Raw genomic sequence first — 23,419 nt, 5'->3', positions numbered from 1 at the left:
CTGATATTAATTTAAATAGTACTGCAGCTGACATTATTCTGTTTTAAATAGCCTCTTTTTGGGAAGGTTCATAAACCTGAACAACAGAGGGTTTAAACCCAAGTGAAGTTTTTGTACTTGACTGACTAAAAATCATGGATAAAACAGGACTTGCACTCCTGGGCAAAAAAATAGGCCAAACCCTAATTACACAAAATTAAGCTTTGGCCCATTTTTTTCTATGCCCAGGAGTGTACAGTACTGTGCAAAAGTCATAGGCAGTCAAAGAAAATGACTTGTTTAAATGTTTAAATGATCTTCATGTTGCTGTGAAACTAAGATATTATGTTGTCAGCCTTTTCAAAACTTCACCTGAAGTCACCAAATAGTGTTTGCAGCAACTATCCAACACACCCATGATTTTTTTTGACTCAATCACTATGACTCAACCAGTTTTATATGGCAAATCAATATCTCATTGAATTATTTAACAAATCAACTTAATAAATTAATTAATTGAGCTGTCGGTGAATTTTAATGAATACGTGGAACGGTACCCCTGAGCAGAGGCTTGGGAACTAAAGTGGTGATCTTCTAACCGTCCAACAAGATACAATTCAATTCAGAACAGATTAAATTCTTGTTAGTTTATTCTTACTGATAATTTGCATATGTTCTGAAGTTAGTTTTTTTTTGGAGAAAATGCACATTTACTACCCAGATAAATAGCTTTAACCATTTCTTTTGACCGCCTAGGACTTTTGCACAGAACTGTAACTATTACAGATATTGTGACAGCAAGCGAGCTTTCCTAAGGACAACAGATGCTGTAAAGACGAAGCCCCAGATTCTGTCCTCTAGGTCCCAATAAGACAAGAATTAGATCTCTGCTTGTTGGTATTGTGTCAGGACACACTGCAGTGAGGGCCTTCAGAGAGGGCCCATGAGCTTGCGTCTGTCTGATGTGCACATGTTACTGAAACTAAATGATTCATTATCTGCCTTTTGCACCAGATCAAGTACACATACAGTACACTGGAATGCTTATACATCTACACCTCCCCCCCCCCCCCCCAATGTGTCACAGTATCTATTAGAGGACCAGCAGAAATGGGAATGGGAGTCAAACACAACTAGCATCACACTGACAATATGAGAAATACATCTCAGGATTAAATTTTTCTAGGTGGGAAAAAATTGTCTGCCTTCCAGAAGCAAGCTGTTATTAGACTTTCATTTATAAATTCAAAAGACAAATAACCTGAAGTAAGGTACTCCTTTTTTCAAAACAGAATCTAATAAGTTAATGTAATATCTATGATACTAAAATCTATTCCAGGCTTCACTCTGGATACCCAGATGTACAGCAACCCTTTGATGATTTTCAACTATTTTCCTTTGCACTGCTTTGTCTACCCGTTGACACCATAACAGAAAGTTCAGGTGGAAAATCCAGATGTAGCTGTCAGTTTATTTGAAAGTTTATGACAAATAAACATCTTTCAGTTATGGCATCTGGTGAAGACAACAATATGGAGTGGCATCTCCTATAATGCACTGTGCTCCAGGATACCTCCAAGACAGGTGCCTCTTGCTCCACTTGGTCTGAGATGGTAGTGCGCGTCTCCGCCGCCTCAGAGGTGACTCTGACTGTGAAAGGTCAGGTAGAGAGCAGCGCGGTGTCTTCATCAGGACCAGGGTCTCTTCATCTGAAGATGAGATGTTCATTGATATAGAGTCATGAAGAAGGACAGGTCCAAAATACAGTCCAACATCTACATAAACCTGTATAACTAACTGGATATGCAAAATATACAGAAAATACTCTAAACACACCAACTAAAAAATATGAAACAGACACACACTCACATGTATACACTGACCTGTACTCATATCTTTGTGGAAACAGTCCATTCATTTCTATGGGCAAAACCCTAATCCCAACAATGACAACCTTAACCTCTACCCAGTCTTAACCTTAAGCATAAGTTCGCCAATGTGGGGAAGCAATAAAAAAGGCGAACAGAATGTTGGGTTATACTGTATCTCTAGATGTGTGGAGTTTAAGTCAAGGGAGGTGATGTTACACTTATATAATTCCTTGGTAAGACCCCACCTAGAATACTGTGTGCAGGTTTGGTCACCATACCTCAAGAAGGACATTGCTGCCTTAGAAAAGGTGCAACGAAGAGCTACGAGAATGATTCCTGGTCTTAGAGGAATGTCTTACGAGGAGAGGTTAGCGGAACTGAATCTGTTCAGCCTTGAGCAAAGGAGACTAAGGGGGGATATGATTCAGGTCTATAAGATTCTAACGGGTCTGGATGCTGTTCAGCCAAATGACTATTTCAATATTAGTCGAAATACTAGAACTCGTGGCCATAAGTGGAAATTAGCGGGAGAACATTTTAAAACAAATTTGAGGAAGCACTTCTTTACACAGCGTGTAGTCAGAGTATGGAATAGTCTTCCTGCTATTGTAGTGGAAGCTAAAACCATGGGTTCCTTTAAATCAGAGCTAGATAAGATTTTAACAACTCTGAGCTATTAGCTAAGTTCTCCCCAAACGAGCTTGATGGGCCGAATGGCCTCCTCTCGTTTGTAAATTTCTTATGTTCTTATGTTCTTATGTTCATAGGTAATCAAACAAAATGCAAGTCTTTTGGAATTTGTTTAGCTTTTTGACTGCAATCACAGATTTTGATAAAATTGAATTTCCCTATGTGGTAATGTAATATATATTCTGACCCACAAAAATACACATTGATATACACACAGATTTCAGAATTTAATATGTGGACATACACACAGAAACATGCCACACATGCACACACACACACACACACACACATGCACACACACACATACTGACCCAACACCCCTGTTTCCTCCAGACCGCCAAACTTCTGCATGGCTTTTATAGCTTTGGTCAGAGCCTCCTTGGTCTGCAGCTGTCCTGTCACAGGGTCTGGGGGTGGGAGGTACCCAAACTTGCTCAGCCAATCCTGTGAGGGCAGATTACCATGTCAAAAAAGAAGCCCTGATCATCTCCTCCTGCAGCCTTTTGTTTTGTCTGGCCCTGCTTTCATGCTTAAACCTGAAGACAAACCTTGCCATGCAATAGAGTGTTCTAGATCTCTCACTCTCAGATGTGGACTGTACTCCATGCTACCACTGTCAGTCCGGGGACTACAGACATTTTCTTGTATATTCAGTCTATCAGCTGTGTGATCTGTTCCTTCAGGCAAATGTATAACCACAAAACCTGTACGAACCAGTTAAAGGAACATTACTCTTTGAGTTCTTTCGCATCTTTCACCGGATGATATTACACTTCCCACGTTTCTCATCCATCAACACCCACACACTAAGCAGAGCTTGATGGAGCTCATTTGGTTGCACACCAGTTTCGAGGCTGAACCAAGAGTCAAGTCAGGGCTATCCAGCAGCACCTGGTGGAACCAGCTGCTGGGGACGGTTTGGTCGGTTGTCTTCAGCTGAGCTGATGCTTTTTGGATCATCTAATGGACACCATCACAAAGATATAACCGGTGTCCTGTCATGCAGCCAAACCGGACGGCAGGAAAATCTGTTAACTAGACAGCCTCATTTCTGCGGCTTCCAAGTCAGACAGTGAGAAGTGGCCGATCTTCCATGTGGAAGATCTGCGCAATCACTTTCTTCCATGCACACACTCTCAGCAAAGAAAAGAAAAACATTAAGGAATGATGGCATCAGTGGTTCAGCTAAAAATCACCAGGACATGGATGGTACAAAGGATCTCTCAATCAACAGAACCGGGACACAATTAGCTTATCATTTGGATGGACTCCATTTATCCTCAAACTGCCAGTCCTCCCTCCTTAATTACTGGCAGTTGAGAAAGTCACCTCTCTGGGAATTTGCTTAAGTGTGAGTGCAACCAATCGATATTGCAAAGAATCCTGGGGGAATCGGCTGCCTAAGGGGGAATTCGTGAAATTTGCTTTGGGCACCAATATTTCCAGATTTAAAGTGCTCCTCTCGAAAATCGCCGGCTGAACTCAAGCCCATCCAGTTCATTAACTCACTGGATGAAAGGTTATGATGTCAAACACATCCAGGAGAGGTCAAATGGATGGCTTATGCGGCGAAACCTGCACAGACAAGAGGTTAATTCAAAAAGTGGGAAAATTTGCATTTTTATATACTTCTGGGCCACAGAATTCCAGAGAGATTATAGAATGAAAGGAATCTCATTTTCAGCACTAATTGTCAATCATTGTCAAGTGAGAGGCAAGGCGGCATCTTTTGGTGTTTATTGTGTATGTTTTTGGGAGGAGCTCTTTGTTTCTCAAAGCATTTTCCCTTCACCATTGACACTGCGAACTGAAGTAGGGCTAGTCTTTTTAAAACAGCAGCAATAATCTTTCACGGAGATCAGAGTCTCTGTCGCTTTCCCTCGGATCCCAGCAGCCAGCAGGAAAAACAGGTGCGATCTGTTACACACTAAGATCACTCCTGTGATGGTTTCTGGCAGCCGTGCACTGGCAACAGCAGGCGGCAGCGCAGAAACCAATGTGTCGCACAGGATGCAGCTGTGCAGTTAACATTCGCACTTTATCCTGGGAAAACAGAGAGTCAGAGATGACATAAGATGCAAGGAAAAGTAGCCCATCCTACGGAACATAGTGTGACTTCCAGGGACAAAAAAAAATATGGTGTGAATCGCATCTGTCTTCTGTAGCCTCCGTTACGCACTGCTAATATTCTACGGGTCTCAGGGAGCAGAAAAAAACACACATAATGAATCTTTTTGAAGATATTGTTCCTTTTCAGGTAATTGCAGCAGTAGGGAACTTAGATCCCGATAAGCAGCTGAGAAACAGTGAAATTTGCCAGGAAATCATCTGAGGGCTTCAGCTGTGTTGTTTAATGGGAGGGAGGTCACAGGCTGATCCTGGGTCTTAATGAGAAACGTCTAAGTGAAATGCTTTGAAGAGTTCCAGAGCACAATTTCGTGAGTGGGGATACATAAAAATAGGAGGAGTGACAGAGGATTGCTAGGCTGTTCGCGGCACAGCGAAATTCACAGGGATCCAGCCTTACGATGAAATGGCATAGTAAGTCTCTCTTCTGTCCACCCTGAAATGGAGAGGGGCGGTGGGGGGGGGGGGGGGGGGTTGACTGTAAGGGTGGGATGGGGTTTATCGGGCCAGGGTGGTCATGATTGCATGCACCAGGTTCTCCAGTACTCAATAAGCAATTTGAAGATAGGTAGGTGTATAGATGAGATTTAAATGTCCTTGATGTGTGGGATCACATGTGAAATATATATCACATAATTTGATATAACAGTACAGGCAAAATGGGTCACACTGCAAATGAAAATTGATTAATTAAAGTGCCAGTATAATTAATATGGTTTCCTTGAAGGCAAGCTAAATCACTGCTCAGAACAGAAAACAGATGGACTCGTATCTGTGTCTTTGATCCAACCGTTCCAACTCCGCAGAGGATGCTTGTTTTTTTAATGCAGGAAATCGAACTGCACATGATGAACGAATTCACAACAACAAACAAATATCATTCGAATCATTTCCGGTTCAATCCAATTCCGCAGACGCACTAGCGCCTCCGGCAGCCGTTACTCTGGCATTTGTGGAGAGGCTTTATCAGTTGTGAATCTAATCAGCTTCTCCACAATGGCTGACACCCGGCAGATGCCGCCAAACCCAGCTTTCCACTAACGCTGTGATCTGATTAGCCGGCGTAGAAATTGGTTGTGGAAATTAGTTCTGAACGGATACTAAGCCAATGTCTTTTGCACGCCCAGGCCTAACAACTGAAATCTGATTAACGGGGAGCTTCTATTTGTTGCATGATGAAAATGGATTATTGAAAGCGGCAAAAAGTAAAAGGGAAAGTAACTGTTTGGTCTTTTTTTATTTGGGAACACATGAAGCAATATGTAGCTGTACGATAAATTTGGGAAATCATAATGGTGCTTTAGAGTGACATGGTGGCTCTATGGGCTGCACTGTAGCCACGCCCCTTCAACGCTGAAGGTTTCCATGCCGACCTCTCGCTCTGTGTGATCGTGGAGCTTGCACGTTATCGTAGTGTTTGCACAATTTTCCCCCCTCAGATTTTTTGCTTGCCTCCTCCAATCCTAAATGATGTAGCTATGTGATATAATGTGTGACTGTAGTCCTGGTGTCCTTGCATTACCTAGGACAGGCTGTAAGACCCCAACCAGCACGTATGGCTAGAAATTGGTTGGAAAATGTATGTTAAATTTGCAAAACGTAGTGAAGCTAGGGATATTTCAGGGGACTTACATTACCTATCTGTATCAATGTATTGAGTATAAAGCAATTTCACTCTGTATTATAGAAAGGACGTGTCCGAAAGCAAAAGGCCTGGCCCTCATCAGTTTATGCTATGCTGATTTAAGAGAGCAAAGCAGTAAGTTTTTTTTATGTTACTCGGGTTGTCTACTTATCCCATTTTAAAGGTGCCAGTTCAATTACCCATTACATTCTACAGTGAGCAGTGACACCTCCACAGTGACTTGTGGGTCCAATCCCCGTCAGATGGGCCAGGATTTTCCACAAATTAACAAGATTCTAGACCTCTGGGTCAGTCAAGCTCAGTTAACAGCCAAAAAGGTAGCAGTGAAACATGGAAAAGCCCCTACACACCTGGATTTCACAGTACTCAGTATAAAACAAGTTTTCTGTGTGTCCAGGTGAGTCCAAGAACAACGTCCCAGCTCTCATCTCTTGGCTGAGCAATTTGCTCATTTAAGTCAAAAAACAGACTAGTGTTATACAGGCCCCTGCCCCTTTCACCTGAATGAATGAAAGCCCCCCATCCAAAACGATCATCCAAAATTTCTCACACAACTGCAAAAATTTATGAGGAAATAGTTCCAGGGAAGCCCGAGCCTGGAGTATTGAGTCACTTGGGGTGCCTTTCCAAACCAAAACATCCCACTTGACCCATACAATCCTCTGATCCCGAAGAGAGTCTCTACTCAAACCTCACCCCAAAACCTCCACAGCCTCTCTGTGTTTTACAGGACACCTTAGAAAATCACAGACAGGGTGTTCATCGAGACCAATGTCACAGTGGGAAGCCCCTTACTTCTCAAAAGACACAGCCACACGTCAGAAAGCGACATCATCACATTCTCAACCAGATCATACAGATTTACATCACTGCATCGCTATTCAGATTACACAGATTTAAATCATGACAGCATCCCTCTGCCAAACTGCATTACTACGGCCGCACGTTCGCCGCGGTCTCAGCAGAGATCCACTGCTGTTAACCGACAGCAACACGTCTGAAACCCCTCTTGCATTCTCAGTTTCTCACATAGAGTAGCAGGAAGTGTTTTCACGCCGAATGGGGGTGACAGTGGCAGGTTAGCGCTCTGCCTTCTCACGTGATCCCACCATTTCAACACAGTCTTGAATCGGCTTTAGTGGGACAGAAACACTGTCAGGACATTAGACCTGGGCTGCCTGGTTCATCCCATGCGAGCATTAAAGGCATTCTCAGCAAGGTGATAGGTTAGTGCCTGGTGGCTGACTTCCTGAGCCTCATATTAATTCATTCCCTCCATTCTCCCTGCAAACTGTACAGAATGGAAAAGGAGTAGAAGGTAAAAAAAAAAACTCCCACAGTGGAAAGAAAATATGGATAAAGGAACTAGGGTCTCCAAACTGCCCTTGTGAATGTGTCAGTGTGTGTAACGGACTGGCATCCTATCTTGGATGCCCCCTCATGTTTTTCTCGGGTCATGTACACAGACTCTAAGCCCAGTACCGATAAGAGAACGGTATAACATGGGGTGAACATGCAAACTCCACAAAAACCTAGTGAACTGACAATTCAGACCCACTGTAACCTGAAAATATATACATACTAATTTAAGTATTGATAGTGTTGGTAATTACAGAACACATGACATTGTGCCGGATATTGTGTCTACTAAAAAATTACATCATTTCAAGACATTAATTCAAAGCTTTTATAATAAATGTTATTTCCTGAAGGTAATTCTCTGAAGTGGCATCCAATTGAGTTTTATTAATGTGTCTTTAATTAGCATAATAAAGTTTTTGTGTTTCAGGAATTGGTTGTAGAAATAACAGGACAGTGGATAACAAAGATGCAAGCAATTTCATTAACTATCTGAGACGGTCTCGCACGCTTCACAATGAATGTGAAATACCCCAAAACTATTACAGTATCACGCAGAGAGTTAACAAACTAATTACAGGTCCAACAAAGAGGTTCAAAGACAAAAACATCTCTATATGTAAATTTCTCTTACTCTTTTCCCTACGGATAATGAGCATTTTCAGCAATAACTTAAATCTGTTCATCATTATAAAGACCACTAGACAAAAATAGCTGGTGAGATCCCCGTGAGAAATGAAATCAACCAAATAAAAAATTAACTGAAAACTGTGATTCATCCACTAGATGGGCAAGCCGCATCTTGAATGGGGCTCTTGTCTTGCGTCTGGTCGGTCTGAAGCGTTGCTGTGCTTGGAATTATTTTGTTATTCTGAAATCTTCTGTAGTCCAAGAACTATGACTTGCAGGCAGCGAAGCAGTGACCTTTGTGTGACACGCATCCTCTTGTCCTGAAATAACCCTGTGCTGACGAATACAAATGAACAGAGACAATCCCCCCCCCGGCCCTCCTCCCCCCCCACAGCTGCGACACCCCGGCTGAACCCAATGAATGAGCGCAGGGATTGTACTGATAGCTCTGGGGAAGGGGGTGTCAGCGTAGGGTGTGGTTAATGTGTTTTACTTAACATTTGATGAAGACACAAAGACCATCCATCACACACGTGGAATATGGCACCCGTAATCTTTGAGCCCAAGGGTGTGCTTCTCGAAGAGATCCCCTTTAGCTTGCTGCCACTTACCTAACAGCAAGATCTGTCAAACATGCCACAATATTTTATTTATACGCCAGCATCATAATTAAGCAGTTTAGAGAACTTTGGCCAGCTTTTAAGCCTATTGAATGCTGCTTTGACAAGGTCCCATTACTGTCCTACATCGGGTCGTGGCACCTTATAATCAAGAATCAAGACAAAGCTCCCACAGGAACTTCTGTGCTACATTTGCACACTATAATTAATGGTTGACAACATGTATAATGAAATAATGTACCCACAATGCTGAAAAGATGGCATGGGAGAACGATTTCCTGTGTGGAAGCTAAACTAAAAATGCAGCGTCTCCCTGAATCACTTTACCGATTATTCTATTGAGTGAAAACACAGGCGTCAGGGCAGCTGTCACCACAGTAATGGCTTCTGTGAAAAACCAGCAGTAAAACTGTTGTGAAAAAGATCAGCAGAGCCTTGCCAAACCAAGGAGATGCAGGACACTTAGGAGATCTATAATGCACAAGGATTACCCGCTGGGATCAGTAAAGGTTATCTTATATTATCTTAGCTTATTTTGTCTTATCTTAGGTTGTCTTATCTTATCCCAAACAGGATTTGCATCTGTAGCCAAAACCTCTGCTGGTTCAATCCACATCCTGCTCCTTTACACACCTGAGAAAATCACATGACCTGGACTGCTTCATAAAATACAGAAAAATTCATTTTAAAAGCTGAGAAGTGAAACTGTATCTGTCAGATAAATTAATCAGCGTGTGAAAGTACTGTCAGAAACTATACAGCGTAGCCACAGAATTACAGAACCACAGTTCCTACGTAGCTCCAAGTTGTCTGCCTTGAATATCTATCATGTCAAAGCATTCTCCACCTTCACACCTAACATCAGCTCACAAGGCCAGCTGTTCATCATGGATAGGAAGCCTCGCAGCCTCCATGTCTAGCATTCTGCCAAATCCAAAATACAGATGAGGAAGCCAAGATACTTCCACCTCATCTTTGCTGCATGTATATTCTCTTTCATAATACGAATTCATATGCCTGCTTTTTGGCCGAACGAAATGTAATAACTTCAGCTTAATGCAGTGCTCAGTCACATGATCCCAGTCCTTCCTGCATGGTCCATTTCTCAGGATTGTTGATAAGGTCTCATAGCAGAAGCCCTATTTGCATTTAGGGGATGTATACTGGTAAAATGACACTGGTTTTTCTTTCCCTCAGGTCTGGCTGCCAAGATGCTTAATGATGATGCCGAGGTTAAGACATAATTACATCATACACAGAGAACCTCCGGAGGAGCACAGAAATCATATATACTTCAAGGATTCTTTGAGATTATTTAGAAGTTCTCACTGATGAAATAGTTATTTCATGAATATTTCTCCAAGACTCTTAACACCTTACAGGTCTTTTTTTTTTTTTTAGTTTTGCTACTGGCAAATCACTTCTTCACAGAGGTAGACGAGGTGAAATTTTGATGAGCCAATTTGACCAGAGGTAGGGAAAATGTAACAGCATGTTAAGGAGGAATGTTCAGGCTAAAGACCCTTTAGATGGAAAAAATGTAAATATATAGCTGAGACCAGCTAAAACATCAACGCAATGAACTTAAACTTGGCAGTGCTCCACACTGACCAATAAGAAAGTTTCTTAAGCAACCAGCCGTCATCTTACCCAATAACCCTTCTGACTGCCCTTACTAATAACTATCGCGTTAAGCAGTCTTTGCTTGGTTTAGTTGTGTTTTATTAACTGAGGTATCTTTGAACGTAAGCCTTACTGAACTATTTGCAAGGCAGCTCACAGACTACTCCAAAATGCCCTTAGTCGACCTACAGCTAGCAATAGGTAAATAACTTAGAAAGTAAATAAAAACACTTAATCTGCGATAAACAGGATTTCTCTCAAACTGGAGTCACACCTCTTCACTCCATACCAAGTGTTCCTGTCTTCTTTTGATACAAAATCTCACAACAAAATGTCCCGTAAGTCAATGAGAAAAGTTTCATTCTGAATGTCGCAGGGAAGAACATGTTCCTGAAAGCACAGTTTGCTCTTCCAAACATGAATGACTTTGCTGTCTTTCAACAGCTATGGTGCTTTTCCACTGCCATGAAGAACTGAGCCGTACCCGAGCCGTACCGCGCGCTGACATGGCCAGCTGAAGGCGTGACCAAACGGAGCTAATTGCGTCACCACCATCTGACTGGTCGAAGTGCACGGAGATACCAGTGTTCTGCGCATGGATTATCTGAAGAATGAAAGGACAGATTCTCAAATTCCGCTTTTATCTGATGTCAACATAAAACAGCGATTCTCACAGATGTGCTAGGAAATTAGCACATATTAAATCATAATGTACACTGTGTGGATAATAAATAAACACCTCTTCGGTTTTACTTCACTGTCGCTCTCCAAACCTGGGAACGCCTTTATCGAGCCGACACTTCCGTAGTGGAAAACCGGAGCCAGCTGTAACTGCACTGTATCTAGTCTCTCTTCACAGTACAGCTCGGATATGGCTCAGTTCCTGTATATCAGTGAAAAAGCGCCATAAGAAGAGAATACCAAGAGAACCAGTAATGATAATTACAGAGGAGCAGAATCAAAGTGTATGATGAGACACACTGCAATTTCTCTCTGAAATCAGAGTGGATTTTTTCCTACATTGTTGTGTCTCATCCTGGTTGTTGTTGATATTGTGTTTTTTTGCCACAGTTGGACAGAAAGCTGGGAGGTCAGGAAATGCTCCTTTCCCTCTCACCCCAGCTATTATAAAACGGGAGCCTCCATCAGGAAGGAGCAGTGTAATCATGCCTCACACCAGTTTAACCACTCTACTCTTGTTGGTCCCCCTGGTGCAGGAGCATGACCTCAATGACACACAATCGGTGATTAGCCCAGGATATTCTGCCTCTCGGTGGGGAGGGCATGGGCTCATGGGGCTGTGCAGGCTGGGTGGGGGGGATTACAGCTGACATGCTCTTATTCGCACTGGGAGAGAAAATTACAGTTCCTTCCTGCTTTTGCTTCCCTTCATGAAATGCGCTCCATATCGATCGCTTGACAGCTAGTTTGGCCCAGATAGGAAAGAGCATGTAGCCTTTCAGCGGGAGACATATAAGTTCCACTCACCCATACAGTTTTTAGATGTTGTGCAGTTATTAATGTTCCTTGGTAACATGCACAGGCGATGCTGCCAACAAAAAGACAGGGACTGAAATGCAGTGTCAACTCACTGTAATATTTTTTTTTCCACAGTAAAACCAAAAACATTTATTTATTGCTAATCCTCAGGTGGTCAAGGCAGTTACAGGTAGATAAAGCTGACATAGGCTACACTTACGGCTCCAACCTTTGAGCCCTTACATCAGTAAATGCCCTTGATACTTTCTTGAACCATCTAATTCCCTATCATAAACATGCCCAATTATTTTACACCAAATGTATTACGGCAGAGATTTGAGCAATGTTATTACCAGCTGCCACGGAAACCAATAAAAAATTTCCCGGTTGAGAAATCACACCCTGTAGACCCGCACAGCAGATGACCATCGCATATGTGTATTAAAATAGATCACTGCATTACTGTACCTCCCTACTCCCGATTTCCAAATTTGTTTCCTATTTCTTCACATTTAACTCTGTTTAGTTCTTTTTTATTGTCATATTTTTTTTTTCGATTTATTTCATGCCACAGCAATTATTTTGTTTCTGTTGGACTGAGGCATATTTTTATTGGATAGTCCTCTGTCTTTTTCTGTACAGGCAGTAATCTGTATTGAATTCTACACACGGAGGCCCAACAGTGTAACTTGCCCACCAAGGGATCCATGCTTCTGATCATTACTGCAAAACCTCCGGAAGAGATACACAAGGACAAACTTTCCCCATGAACTGCACTTCTTTCTGCTCACTGGATACCATGCCTTATTAACCATGAGTTTCCAGCCTCAGAAGAAATTATTTCTGAAAATGTTCGGATTGAGTTTAGGTCATTGTTTAGCATAGATGTTTTACCCCATGTGACTGTGTACGGCAGGATTTTTTACTGAAGCATTTCAAAATTACATCTTTTTTCCAGGGAGTACAACAGTGCTTTTGGGAACAGAATATTGAACCACTAAATCAGAAATTCAGGTCTTTAAGCAAATTGCTTCATGCTGACTGACAATCAGCCTTAATTAATGTTTTTTTTTTTTTTTTTTAACTCATGGGGTTATCTGACTCAACTTTCAGTAGTACAGTATATAGATATTCTTTTTTTCCAATAGTAATTTAAGTGACAACTTTGAGATCCTTTTTAGGTATTTTACTCTGTAATGCACTACCCTGTACCACTTCAACAATAGCTGCTGTGTCTTAATTAGCAATTTCGACCAACGTGCCTGAGGAATATTTACAGAAATGGTTTTGACGCTGGGGGATCTCTCTTCTAAAGACATAGTTACCGGCTGTTGTTTAACTTCTGCAATCACTGATGAAACAAGCATCTTGCCACTTCAGCTAAAATAATACGAACATCCAGAGGGTGTAGTTTGCCACGTGGAGGGAAGTTGTTCTGTGGAAATTGCATCAAAGTCACAGATTCTCTGCAGAGAAATTTCATCAAAATCTTGTAAGGGAACAGTTGGGAAGACAGCCACTGTACAGGCAGTGTGGGTGCAAAAGGAGTCTTTGTGAGTCTTAAGACTTTCGCCTTATCCATCAATTCACCTGTGTCACCAAGTGACTATCCTGGGTTACACGGGGTGCAAAAAATATTCAAACATCATTGGTTCCTGTAGAATACAGGTCTTTGGGCTGCAGGGGAGAAGCTCGTGGGAACAAGCGAAAAACATTGTAACTCCATACAGAACGTCTGTATGGGTCAATAACAGAGGTGGAAAGTTCAGGTTCAGAAAGTACAAATGCAGACCAGTATTTTGTTGCAGCGAACCAGTTGAGTACTCTGTCAATGTGACTCTTTAAATTGGAAAATCATGGTCTATATTTGTACTTTCTGGACATGAACTTCCCTCAAGCCAAAATGACCCTCTGAACTACACATACACAATACTATGCCGTATTTTTTATTCCTGTTATCCCTGTATTTAAACATAATGTCATCATTATTTATTTGCTTAGCAGACAATTACGCCTAAGGCAGTTGCTGCATATTGCTAACAATCTGGTACATCTGTGGAGGATTCGTAGCAAAGCAATTCATGTTAGGTATCTTTAAGGACACAGTGGGAGCTTGTAGCATTTTAGCCTGCAGCTGTTTAGTTTCAGTGGTAAATACAAAACATGCACAGTGAATAAGAGAGCACAATGGCAATGGAAAAGATGCAGTGCGCATACAACTCTCATTGTTATTCCTTAACAAACATTATCTTAAGCAAAAAAAACACGGCTTAAAGGTTTACAGTTGATAGGGCTGGATATTTAGCGGAGCAGTTCAGGTTGAGTAACTCCCTTAATAATGTGACATTTGTGACTTAAAATGTCAGCCTTTTGGCATTAAGTCCACATACTGAATCAGCATCCATCAGAGGCTGAACTGCAAGCCAGGTGTGGTGGGCAGGGAGCTACAGGAGATGAGAGTGCAGGCAAGCAGCCCTTGAGGGGTGAAGCTTATTTAGGGAACAAGGGAAATTTGCAGAAGTGCAGGTGGAGACCATGGAGTTAGCATGTCATCCCTTTCCGTTGGCATGGATGCGGTCAGGCAGGAGGCAGCAATCCCTTTGGGGCGGATATCCTCCATCTTGCCTATTCACAGGGGCAGAGAAAGCATGCACAACTGGCTTACTTTCCCTTCTCTCTGATATTCTCCCCAGCTCTGACTTTAAGCTACACTAGGGAAGACAGTCCCACTTCCTGGTTGGGGCAATTAGCAGCCACCAGCTGCATCCTGTTAGCACTCGTTACTGTTGGCCTGCGCAATGTTGACCGGCTTAGTCACACCTGGGTTAGTATCATCAATGTAAACATATGAGAGTAACATACAGGATTAAGGCATCCCAGTTGACCGCAACCCATAACCATCTCTCTTTGGGTTTCTCCACTCTGATGGTTACTCTATTGGTACTGCTTTTACACAATTGGACTAAGAGGCCACAGAAAGGCAGTTGACTAAGGGCTTCTTATTCTGTGTTCCCTTCATAATTGGCATTGATAGCAATTTACCACAGTATGCTACAATAGAGGCTATGGGCAATACCATCTGCCAAGTTCCTAAGTTAACACAAACAAGTTCTGAAAGGGAAATTATGGCTATTTTGCATGACAAACTTAAGAGACTAGCAATCAGGTACTGCACTGATGGCTAAATACCTCTGGCTGTCACGTCCTGTGACCCTGTTTCTGTGACAAATAAATCTGCTTTCCAAGCTATGGATGAATTACATCCAGCTCAACAGCAAATTTGTGTAACAAGGAGTAATCTCGGATGTCATACAAATAGACATGGTAGAAGAACAGCACCCTAGATAGGCACTGAATTGTCATTATTACAGACAAATTAACTGTATAACACCTCACATCATTTCAATTTTTCCAGCTGTCAAATCTACTCACATGTCAAGAACAACTCTGTGCAAGTTATGGAAATGAACACATCTGGAACTACAGCGTATATCAAGCGGCCTTTTTTTATACCATCTGAAGAGAGTCAAGGTTGATTCTGCTCTGCATATCAAAAGCCTCTTTATATTTCTAAATGGGGTCTTCTGTGGCTTCCCTTATACGAGGAAAGCATTTTATAAATCCATGCCTTGTTAAGACCTGAAAAATGCTAATTAGGCAAACAACCAAAATATCAGCTTGAAAATTACCTGGAAAGACTGTTATTGAAGGGGATTTCGGGGGCTCTTAACAGAATTGACAAGCGTTTTAAACAGGTGATGTGCTCCCCTTTCAGAAGTAGAAAAAAAGAGAATGACACTTTACACATCTTTGTAATGATTCTGCTCCCTGGGGTAGTTCAAGAGGCACAGGACGTTGAGAATTTCCCTCTTGTCTATTTTGGTAAGGGGAGGCAGGGAGTGATGAAGAAATGAGAATCACTGGTACGTAACTGCCTGCTGAACTCTGATTTCCTATGTTCAAAAGAGCCCAACTCCAAACCTTCCTTCAGTTGTTAATACTACATTACACTCTTTATGTTCCTCGTCTTTTGTCCACTTACATAGCTAGATAAAAGTGAACCTTGCACATTGGGAGTTTTCCTAGTTATGTTACAGAAAAGACAATGGTGGCCTTCACCATACAGTTTACAGTTTGAGGGGGTGTGTGTCTGGGGGGGTGGGGGGGGGAGGGGGGGGTGGTTTGTTAGGCTGATTCCAAGGGCCTCAGAGTGAGTATAACAGCAGGGGTCTGGCTGACATGAGAACTGGAAATCTCCTGTCTGAGGTTCTGACTGGACCTCTTCCAAAGCAGCTCAGTTGATCAATTAGGGGCTTGGTACAGCATGAAGGGCATGATAATTGTGGGGAAATGAACCATGCAAGATGGCTGCTCTCTTTGCCAGGCGTTGGTGCTGTACTTGCTATGAACATGTCTTTGGGAGGTTACTGATCTCTATCAATGGCCTCTGCTGTTCAGGTAATGTACACCAGATATATACAATATTTACATGTACTTAGCAACCAAAGCAACACACAGTTGAGAAAGGAGGGTGAGACAGTGCCTGGTGCAACTGGGGCCAATGGTGAAACAAACTACGGATTATGGGAACCAGTGACCTTCCAATCACAGACACAGCGCCTTAACCCACTGAGTCACACCACCTATAGGATGCTTCAAGGGCAATGTGGACCAGAGATCCCACTGTTCTATCGTCTCTGGCTATATTGTCCTCAAAAGGAACTTTCGGAATCGTGATTTGCTCCTGAAAGTCAGCTTTCAAATATTTTTGCGTGCATCATATAACAATGACAGCTCTATTTCAGTCATTTCAATTTCATGTTTGTCATGCTAGTGATACAGTTATAGCCCATGCCCCATTGCCCCATGTCATTACTCCTATGCCAGTAAGTCCAGGTATACCTTCACATTACTGTCGGTCTGCGTGGATTTCATCCCCTCTCTTACACTTTGGAATAATCACCCATCCTTCTTCAAAGTGCTTATCCAGGATAAAGTCCCAGGAGAATAATCAATGATGAGATTAAAAAAGGAGAATAAATAATGATGTGTGACAAATCGCTGTATGCCAGTTAGTGCTGCCCTTGCCTCAGACTGTTGATCTGAGCACATGGACAACGTGGGTAAGCATACGAGAGGTCGTTTACTGTAGCGGACAATTTGATTGGAGACCAATTACAGCCATTTCTCGCCCGAGACAACAATGAACAGGAAGTGCCTGATCACTTAACTTTGGGACATCTGTGGCCTGGGCTATGATGACGATTCTTTACCAGGCAAAATATGTAACGTAGGAAGGTGTATGGGCTCAAATGGCTTCATTTCCTTTCCACAAACCAACATATCCAACCTCCCCATTTCAGCTGCAATGCCTGCCGTCTACCTTCTTAATCTAATCTATTTTCAATAGCCACTCATCTAAATGACATAACAGTGCAGCAGAGACCAACCATGAACAGGACACCACCCAATACAGGAAGCACCTGATTCACCAGCATGACACGTTTGGAATATAAGAGGAATTATGGTACAAACTGGACAACGTGGAAGTTCCATGCAGACAGAGTTTGGGGAAATTTAATATCTAGTATCCCATAAATCTGTAAACACAACTCACTGTGCCACCACCCTTTAAGACATTATTCATTCTAAGTAATTATTTGATTATGTAAACATAATAATCAACAGATTAGGCCATTTTTTCTCTGTCTTCAGTTGTGTGACAGTACTGAAGATCCCTGTGGGAAGAAACCATCCCCCCCCATAATACTTCAGCTTCAAGATGACATTAATAAGCAGAATAAATCGCTCTCTTGTGATATACCACACACAAAATAACCCCAAAATAAATGCCATGACTAATGCATGTGTCTGCCGGTTTATGAACACTGTGCCTTTTGTCCTTAATAATTGAAGCCTTGTTTCATTTGATCAATATAACACTGCCTGCCTCCGTCACTGTACATACCCACTATGACAGCCCATTACGCAAATAACAGAAACTCAGTTTTGGATAATTCCGAGTGGCCTCTGACTAATTTAGATTTGTGATTGTAGTATTGTTGGCCATTTTTAAGGAGCTGGCGTTTAAATAATTACGTTTTGTGCTAAACCCCACAATCCTCATTTAATTTAATTACTTAAATATGATACAAGTTCTACTTAGCCAAAGAGAAAATTAAAAGTGCTGTTATTTGTCATTATCAGAGAAAAGCTGCATTTTCATTCTTCAGTAACATTTAAATAAGAAATGACAATTCATTTCCCCAGTTCTTGTTTAATTTCAAAAGGTGATTCTGCTGTTTTCACATTATTTTTCATCATGAATCATAGCACGTGATTAATTTAATAGTGCTTTAGAAATATCTCTTAAATGGCTTGTGTATTATACAGTAGGAGCATTAGGCGTGAGCGGACGTGTTCTGTGGATGAGTGCATGTACCGCTCACAAGTGTTCGGTGAAACTAGCAGGCAAGGACAGAGTAAGCGACGATAAAATGCAAAGGCTGCCGTCGCTGTCACATCTTTTATTCATGATATTATCCTTCTCACCCTCCTCTGAGCTGTACCCATGCCTGGCCCTAAGAACTCATCCGTGGGCAAGATAAAGCAGGCGACAGGGGGCCGAGGGCCGCGCATCACAAGACTTCAGAGTCTAATTCAGCTCAGCGGAGGTGGGGGGGGGGAGGGGGCGCAGTCACGGCATCAACACCGCCGCCAGAACAGCGCACCCTGTGATCCGAGCACACGACGGGGGTGCTCACCCGGAGCTGGTGCTTCCCTGCCTCAAAACACGACAAGGCAGGTCTTTGCTGGAGGAGCACATGCCACCAGATGCCACCAGCTTCCTGCCACTTTAGGTCTGTGTACCGCCAAGGGAAGTGGTCTGGAAAATCCACGACACTACAAAGGAAAGGTGTATGGCTGTGGGGTCACGACTCCGTGCCTGTGATCGGAAGGTCGCTGGTTCAGGTCCCATGGTCGATAGAGTAATTTCACTGTTGGGGTCTTGAGCAAGGACCTTAACCCCTAGTTGCTCAAAGGCTGACCCTGCGTTCTCATTCACTTTGAATAAAAGCATCTGCTAAATAAATGAGAAAAGGACAAGCATCCCCAGCCTAATAAAAGCCCAATAAATCGGCACCAACATTTCACTTAGAGCAGAAACTCTAAGCAGAAAACTTCACTGACCCCTGAAGTACAGAACAATTAATTTGTTTACACCATTGGTTTGGGGCTTTTGGCCTGGGGCTGTGGGTGCCTGAGAGCACAGAGGTAACACTAAAAACTGCTAAATCTCATTTTAATGCTCAGAATTCTACATAACTCAGACCATCTTCCTAGCCACACTCCAGTTTCATGCATGCAGAATTTTGAACAGAAAAACAAGCAGAGGTACAGCTCCTCCTGCCCCCTGCTCTTCTCATGGTGCACCTAACAAGTCGCAAAAGGTTAGGCTGAAAAATTACTTGATGCACAGCTTTCCCCTGAAATCTGTTAGTCAGAAAAACAGATCGCTTGCACTGAGATATTTATAGATATCTACATCCTCTTCCTTTCATCTGACAGGCATCTTTTGCCCCCCCTTACAGTCCTTAGGGATGAAAATGTGTGTGAAGTATTTTTTGTGCATTTAAGGCTTTCATCATGATAACTGATCCGAACTGTGTGATGGGTAGCGGCCCCCAGACTCCTCTGAGTGTATACAATCCCTCAATCCACCGCTCAGAAATTACAGCAACATCTCGCACTGCAATTTTCTTTCTTAGACCCACAGCTTCAAGACTTTCACAGTCCATTAATAACATCGCAAACGCTACCAAACCATACGCCCTAACGATGCTTCCTTAACAAAAATCTTTTATAGATGATGATCACTTTTAATAAACCGCTGAGCATCTCTGTGATTAGATTAGGTGTAAATATGGCAATTATGGGTGGGTTTCAGCAAGGCCGTTGCCAGGGTTTGAAAAATAGTGAGGTCTGGCCCCCGGGGAGTGGGAGGAAGGTCTCGTCAATCACATTATTGATACCGTCATAAGCTGTTTATTCATTTATTTTTCTTTAAGTAATTAGTTATGTGAAATGTAACTTCGCCTTAATTTTTTTATTCAGGTGAATATTTAGCTTCAAATTTTACTTTTAGCTCTTAAAAAATCAAGGTCCAGACCTCAGTGACCTCATAGCTGGCTACGGCCCTGCTGTTCAGATTTTACATGGTTAGTCATTTATGCTGCCGACTGCATTTGTGTTTTACACGGTGGCTGTTTTATTTGGTGTGTCTGGGTGGGACGTTGTATAGGGCACATGTTATTTAGTTTAGTAAAGTGGCTTGCTGGTTCTGAAGATAAAGTTAGATTGGCTCTAAGTTTTAGTTGTCACAATTTTAAGTTTCCTTTATAAAATATATAATCATCATCATCATTATTAATAATAAATTGTAATAAAAATAATAAAAATAAATGATGATGACGACAATAATAATACTTATGACAATAATAATCATCATCATCATAATCATCATCATGATGATTATCCTGTGACACTTCCACTGAACTACCTAATTTGTTAATGAAGTTCACCTGAGGCTTCCTCCCACTCAGACCTCCCTCCCGATTCTCCTCTACATTAGTGTAATTTGTTTCAGTTCCCCACCACCCAAGAGGAGCTGTGTTAATCAGCTAAATTACGACAACCAGCTCCTAAGCAATTTACCTACAACGGCTATAAGACCGTGACACGAAAGTTGTAATTTCAATGTGGCATAATTAAAATTGTTTTTTGTTTGTTTGTTTTTTCAGGTACAAGTAACAATGTATTCAAATGACCTAACATTAGTCTCCTGCTGTTAATGACTCGAATGAATGAGCTATAGAATGAGCTACTCATATAAAAAAACACATTCAATTTCAATCTATTTATGTTCGGGACACATGCCTATATCAAAAAACTTGCATCTGTTATCAAATGAATTAATAACATACACATAGGTGAAGTCCAGTTAAATGTAACCAGAGTCTCTTCTCCAATGGTAACAAAGTCGGAAAAAAACTTTAAATGTTTAATAGTAGCCCCGCCCCCCACGTATAATGAAAAATGAATTGATGCTTGAATAGGGTAGATCTACCATTAATTTAATTTCAAATTATTTATTTTTATTTTTTTCTAATTTCCTCTTTCTGAAACGCAGGAGTCTAAAAAGTAACGCTTTCTATAAGTTACCTTAACAGCTTTTTAATCGATCGCACTTCTAAAAAAGGTTAAACGTTTAATTACATATCTGCCACGTTAATCGATCGTTTCTATTTCCTTTTTGGTTTTTCAGAAATAAAAATACCGGAGACTACCGGCTTTTATATGTCACTCACCATGCTCATACTCATCTGCTCGGCCGTGAGCGAGGGTGCCGCAGAAGTCTCGGATAAAAACCAAATGACTGAAAACAAAAACATTTCTCAAGAGATAATCCGATAATTATAGAAGCCCCACTTTTGGAAAATTAATCACGATTTTTTTTTCCTGTCCTTCATGCGTTCATAACACCACTCCGGACCGCCACAGCCACGGACGGTGAGTCCCGAATCCCCGCAATAGGATGCATGTACCCGCTGTCACATCTCCATCACCGCCCGTGCCAAAATCACTACCTGCAGAACGCTTGTGTCCCATGAAAATGACACGGAGAATGAACTGCGCCGGGGATAAATGCTTTCACGTGACGCGCATGTCTATGGTTGCATTAAAAAAAGCTTTCCCCGTTAAGGAGTTAAGACGTCCGCAAATAAGTTGGCAGAAGAGCGATCCGAGCCCCGAGCGCAGCGTCGGAGGAATGAATCGCTAGTGTGCAGCCGCCCCGTGGTCATCCTTCCGTGGACCGCGAACTGGCTGTGGCGCCAGAGCTCCAGCTGCATAAATATCAAGGAGGGCGGTGGAGGGGGGGGGGGGGACTCTTTGACGCTGGAAAAGGGGCGTTTGGAGACAAGGGCAGTAGTCAGAGCCACTTAGGCACCCTGTTGATTAACGATGCGAGCTGCGTTTACGACGTTGCATTCATGTTGCGGAGATGACTAACCCGCTGCGTGGGTCATATGAAGATGACTGGCATGACCGCCAGAGCAGCCCGTTTGCCCATCATTTATTTAGGATATTTGCTGTTTACATTCTTGATTTATAACTAATGATAAGTACTGAAAGTCATCAGGTATGATATAAGAAACACAGACACACACATGAATTACAATTACAGCAAACACAATTGCCCTACATTTGGGGCATTATGAGAAGATATTTTCCCCAACCTGAATACAGAAATTAATCGGAAGGGATTCAGGATAAAGGGGTGATGGATATCGATTAAGTCATTCAAAATTTAAAAAGATATAACGAAGAACTGTAACCATAGCAGAGCTAACAATGCCAGATCTACTATTAATATTTAAGAGTGATGCTGGTATAGACTGGCATGAATAACTTTTTTTAATGGACAAAAAAAGTATAAAAAAAAACTGTATTGTCTTATTAATGAATGGTTAAGTGAATGCAAATGAATATGTAAGAAGGAAAAAATGTGTAACAGATTTGAAGATTATTGGATTATTCTATGGAAATTGGCTAAGCATATATTATACAGAGTAAGTTCAATAAAACACAAAAAATATGCAGTAGTCTTAATACAGTTATCATGTTCAGCTAAAATCTGAGGGGTCCAAGCAGTGCAAGCCCATCAGAGAAGATACGAGAAGATACCATCTCCTGAGGGCCGTGGCAGTGGAGGTGCAGAGGAAGGCAGGGTGAGGTGCAGAGGCCCGGAAAACCCAGACAGGATCCAGGAAACCTGAAGTGGGACAGAAACACAGAAAGTAAAGCACTCAGAAAACCCAAGAAGGAGACGCCAACGTGCCAGCTGTGGAATTCCAGCCGCTCAGGACCACGAACAGAGGAACAGGACACTGGCTAAGCAGACGGTCGTCATGGACCCTGAGACGCGACACCGAGAGCCACAACCACAAAGCCAGTCATCAAAGACGCCAGAGAAACACTAACCAATTACAGGAAGCCTCACAAATTAAATTCCAAACTCTACACTCTCTATGTTAGAATTAAGTGATGAGTGGTCATTGCTGACACACCACAGCACAACAACAAAATGTGTCCTCTGCATTTGATTTAACCCATATGTGATATATAGTGACATAGCAGGGGGCAGCTAATTCGGCACCCAGGGAAGCAGCACTTGTGGGGGGGGGGGGGGGTACATTGCTCAGGGTACCTCAGTGGTGCTTAGCTGGTCAAGGATTCAAACCTGCAATTTTTCAATTACAATTACTCTTCCCTAACCATTAAGCTACCACTGCCCACAGTTTTCTCTGGTAAGTTACAGCACACCTTTTTTTGTA

The 23,419-nt window shown here is 42.1% G+C and overlaps 1 protein-coding gene across 1 annotated transcript in view; it reads right to left on the bottom strand.

Annotated features, from left to right (window-relative positions):
* Positions 1 to 21,903, bottom strand: part of LOC111856631 (matrix metalloproteinase-17-like) — a 32,744-nt gene extending 10,841 nt beyond the window's left edge. The window contains exons 1-3 of the mRNA XM_023836748.2: positions 21,392 to 21,903; positions 2,852 to 2,984; positions 1,553 to 1,688 (exon numbers count right to left, since the gene is read on the bottom strand). Of these exons, the coding sequence (XP_023692516.1) occupies positions 1,553 to 1,688; positions 2,852 to 2,984; positions 21,392 to 21,475 (353 nt within the window). The 5' untranslated portion in view covers positions 21,476 to 21,903. The remainder of the gene's footprint in view (positions 1 to 1,552; positions 1,689 to 2,851; positions 2,985 to 21,391) is intronic.
* Positions 21,904 to 23,419: the final 1,516 nt, after the last annotated feature.

The sequence above is a fragment of the Paramormyrops kingsleyae genome, chromosome 2 (assembly GCF_048594095.1).
Source record: "Paramormyrops kingsleyae isolate MSU_618 chromosome 2, PKINGS_0.4, whole genome shotgun sequence".
NCBI classification, from domain to species: Eukaryota; Metazoa; Chordata; class Actinopteri; order Osteoglossiformes; family Mormyridae; genus Paramormyrops; species Paramormyrops kingsleyae.
The sequence above is the reverse complement of the archived record's forward strand: the minus strand, read 5'-3'. Positions and strand labels throughout refer to the sequence as shown.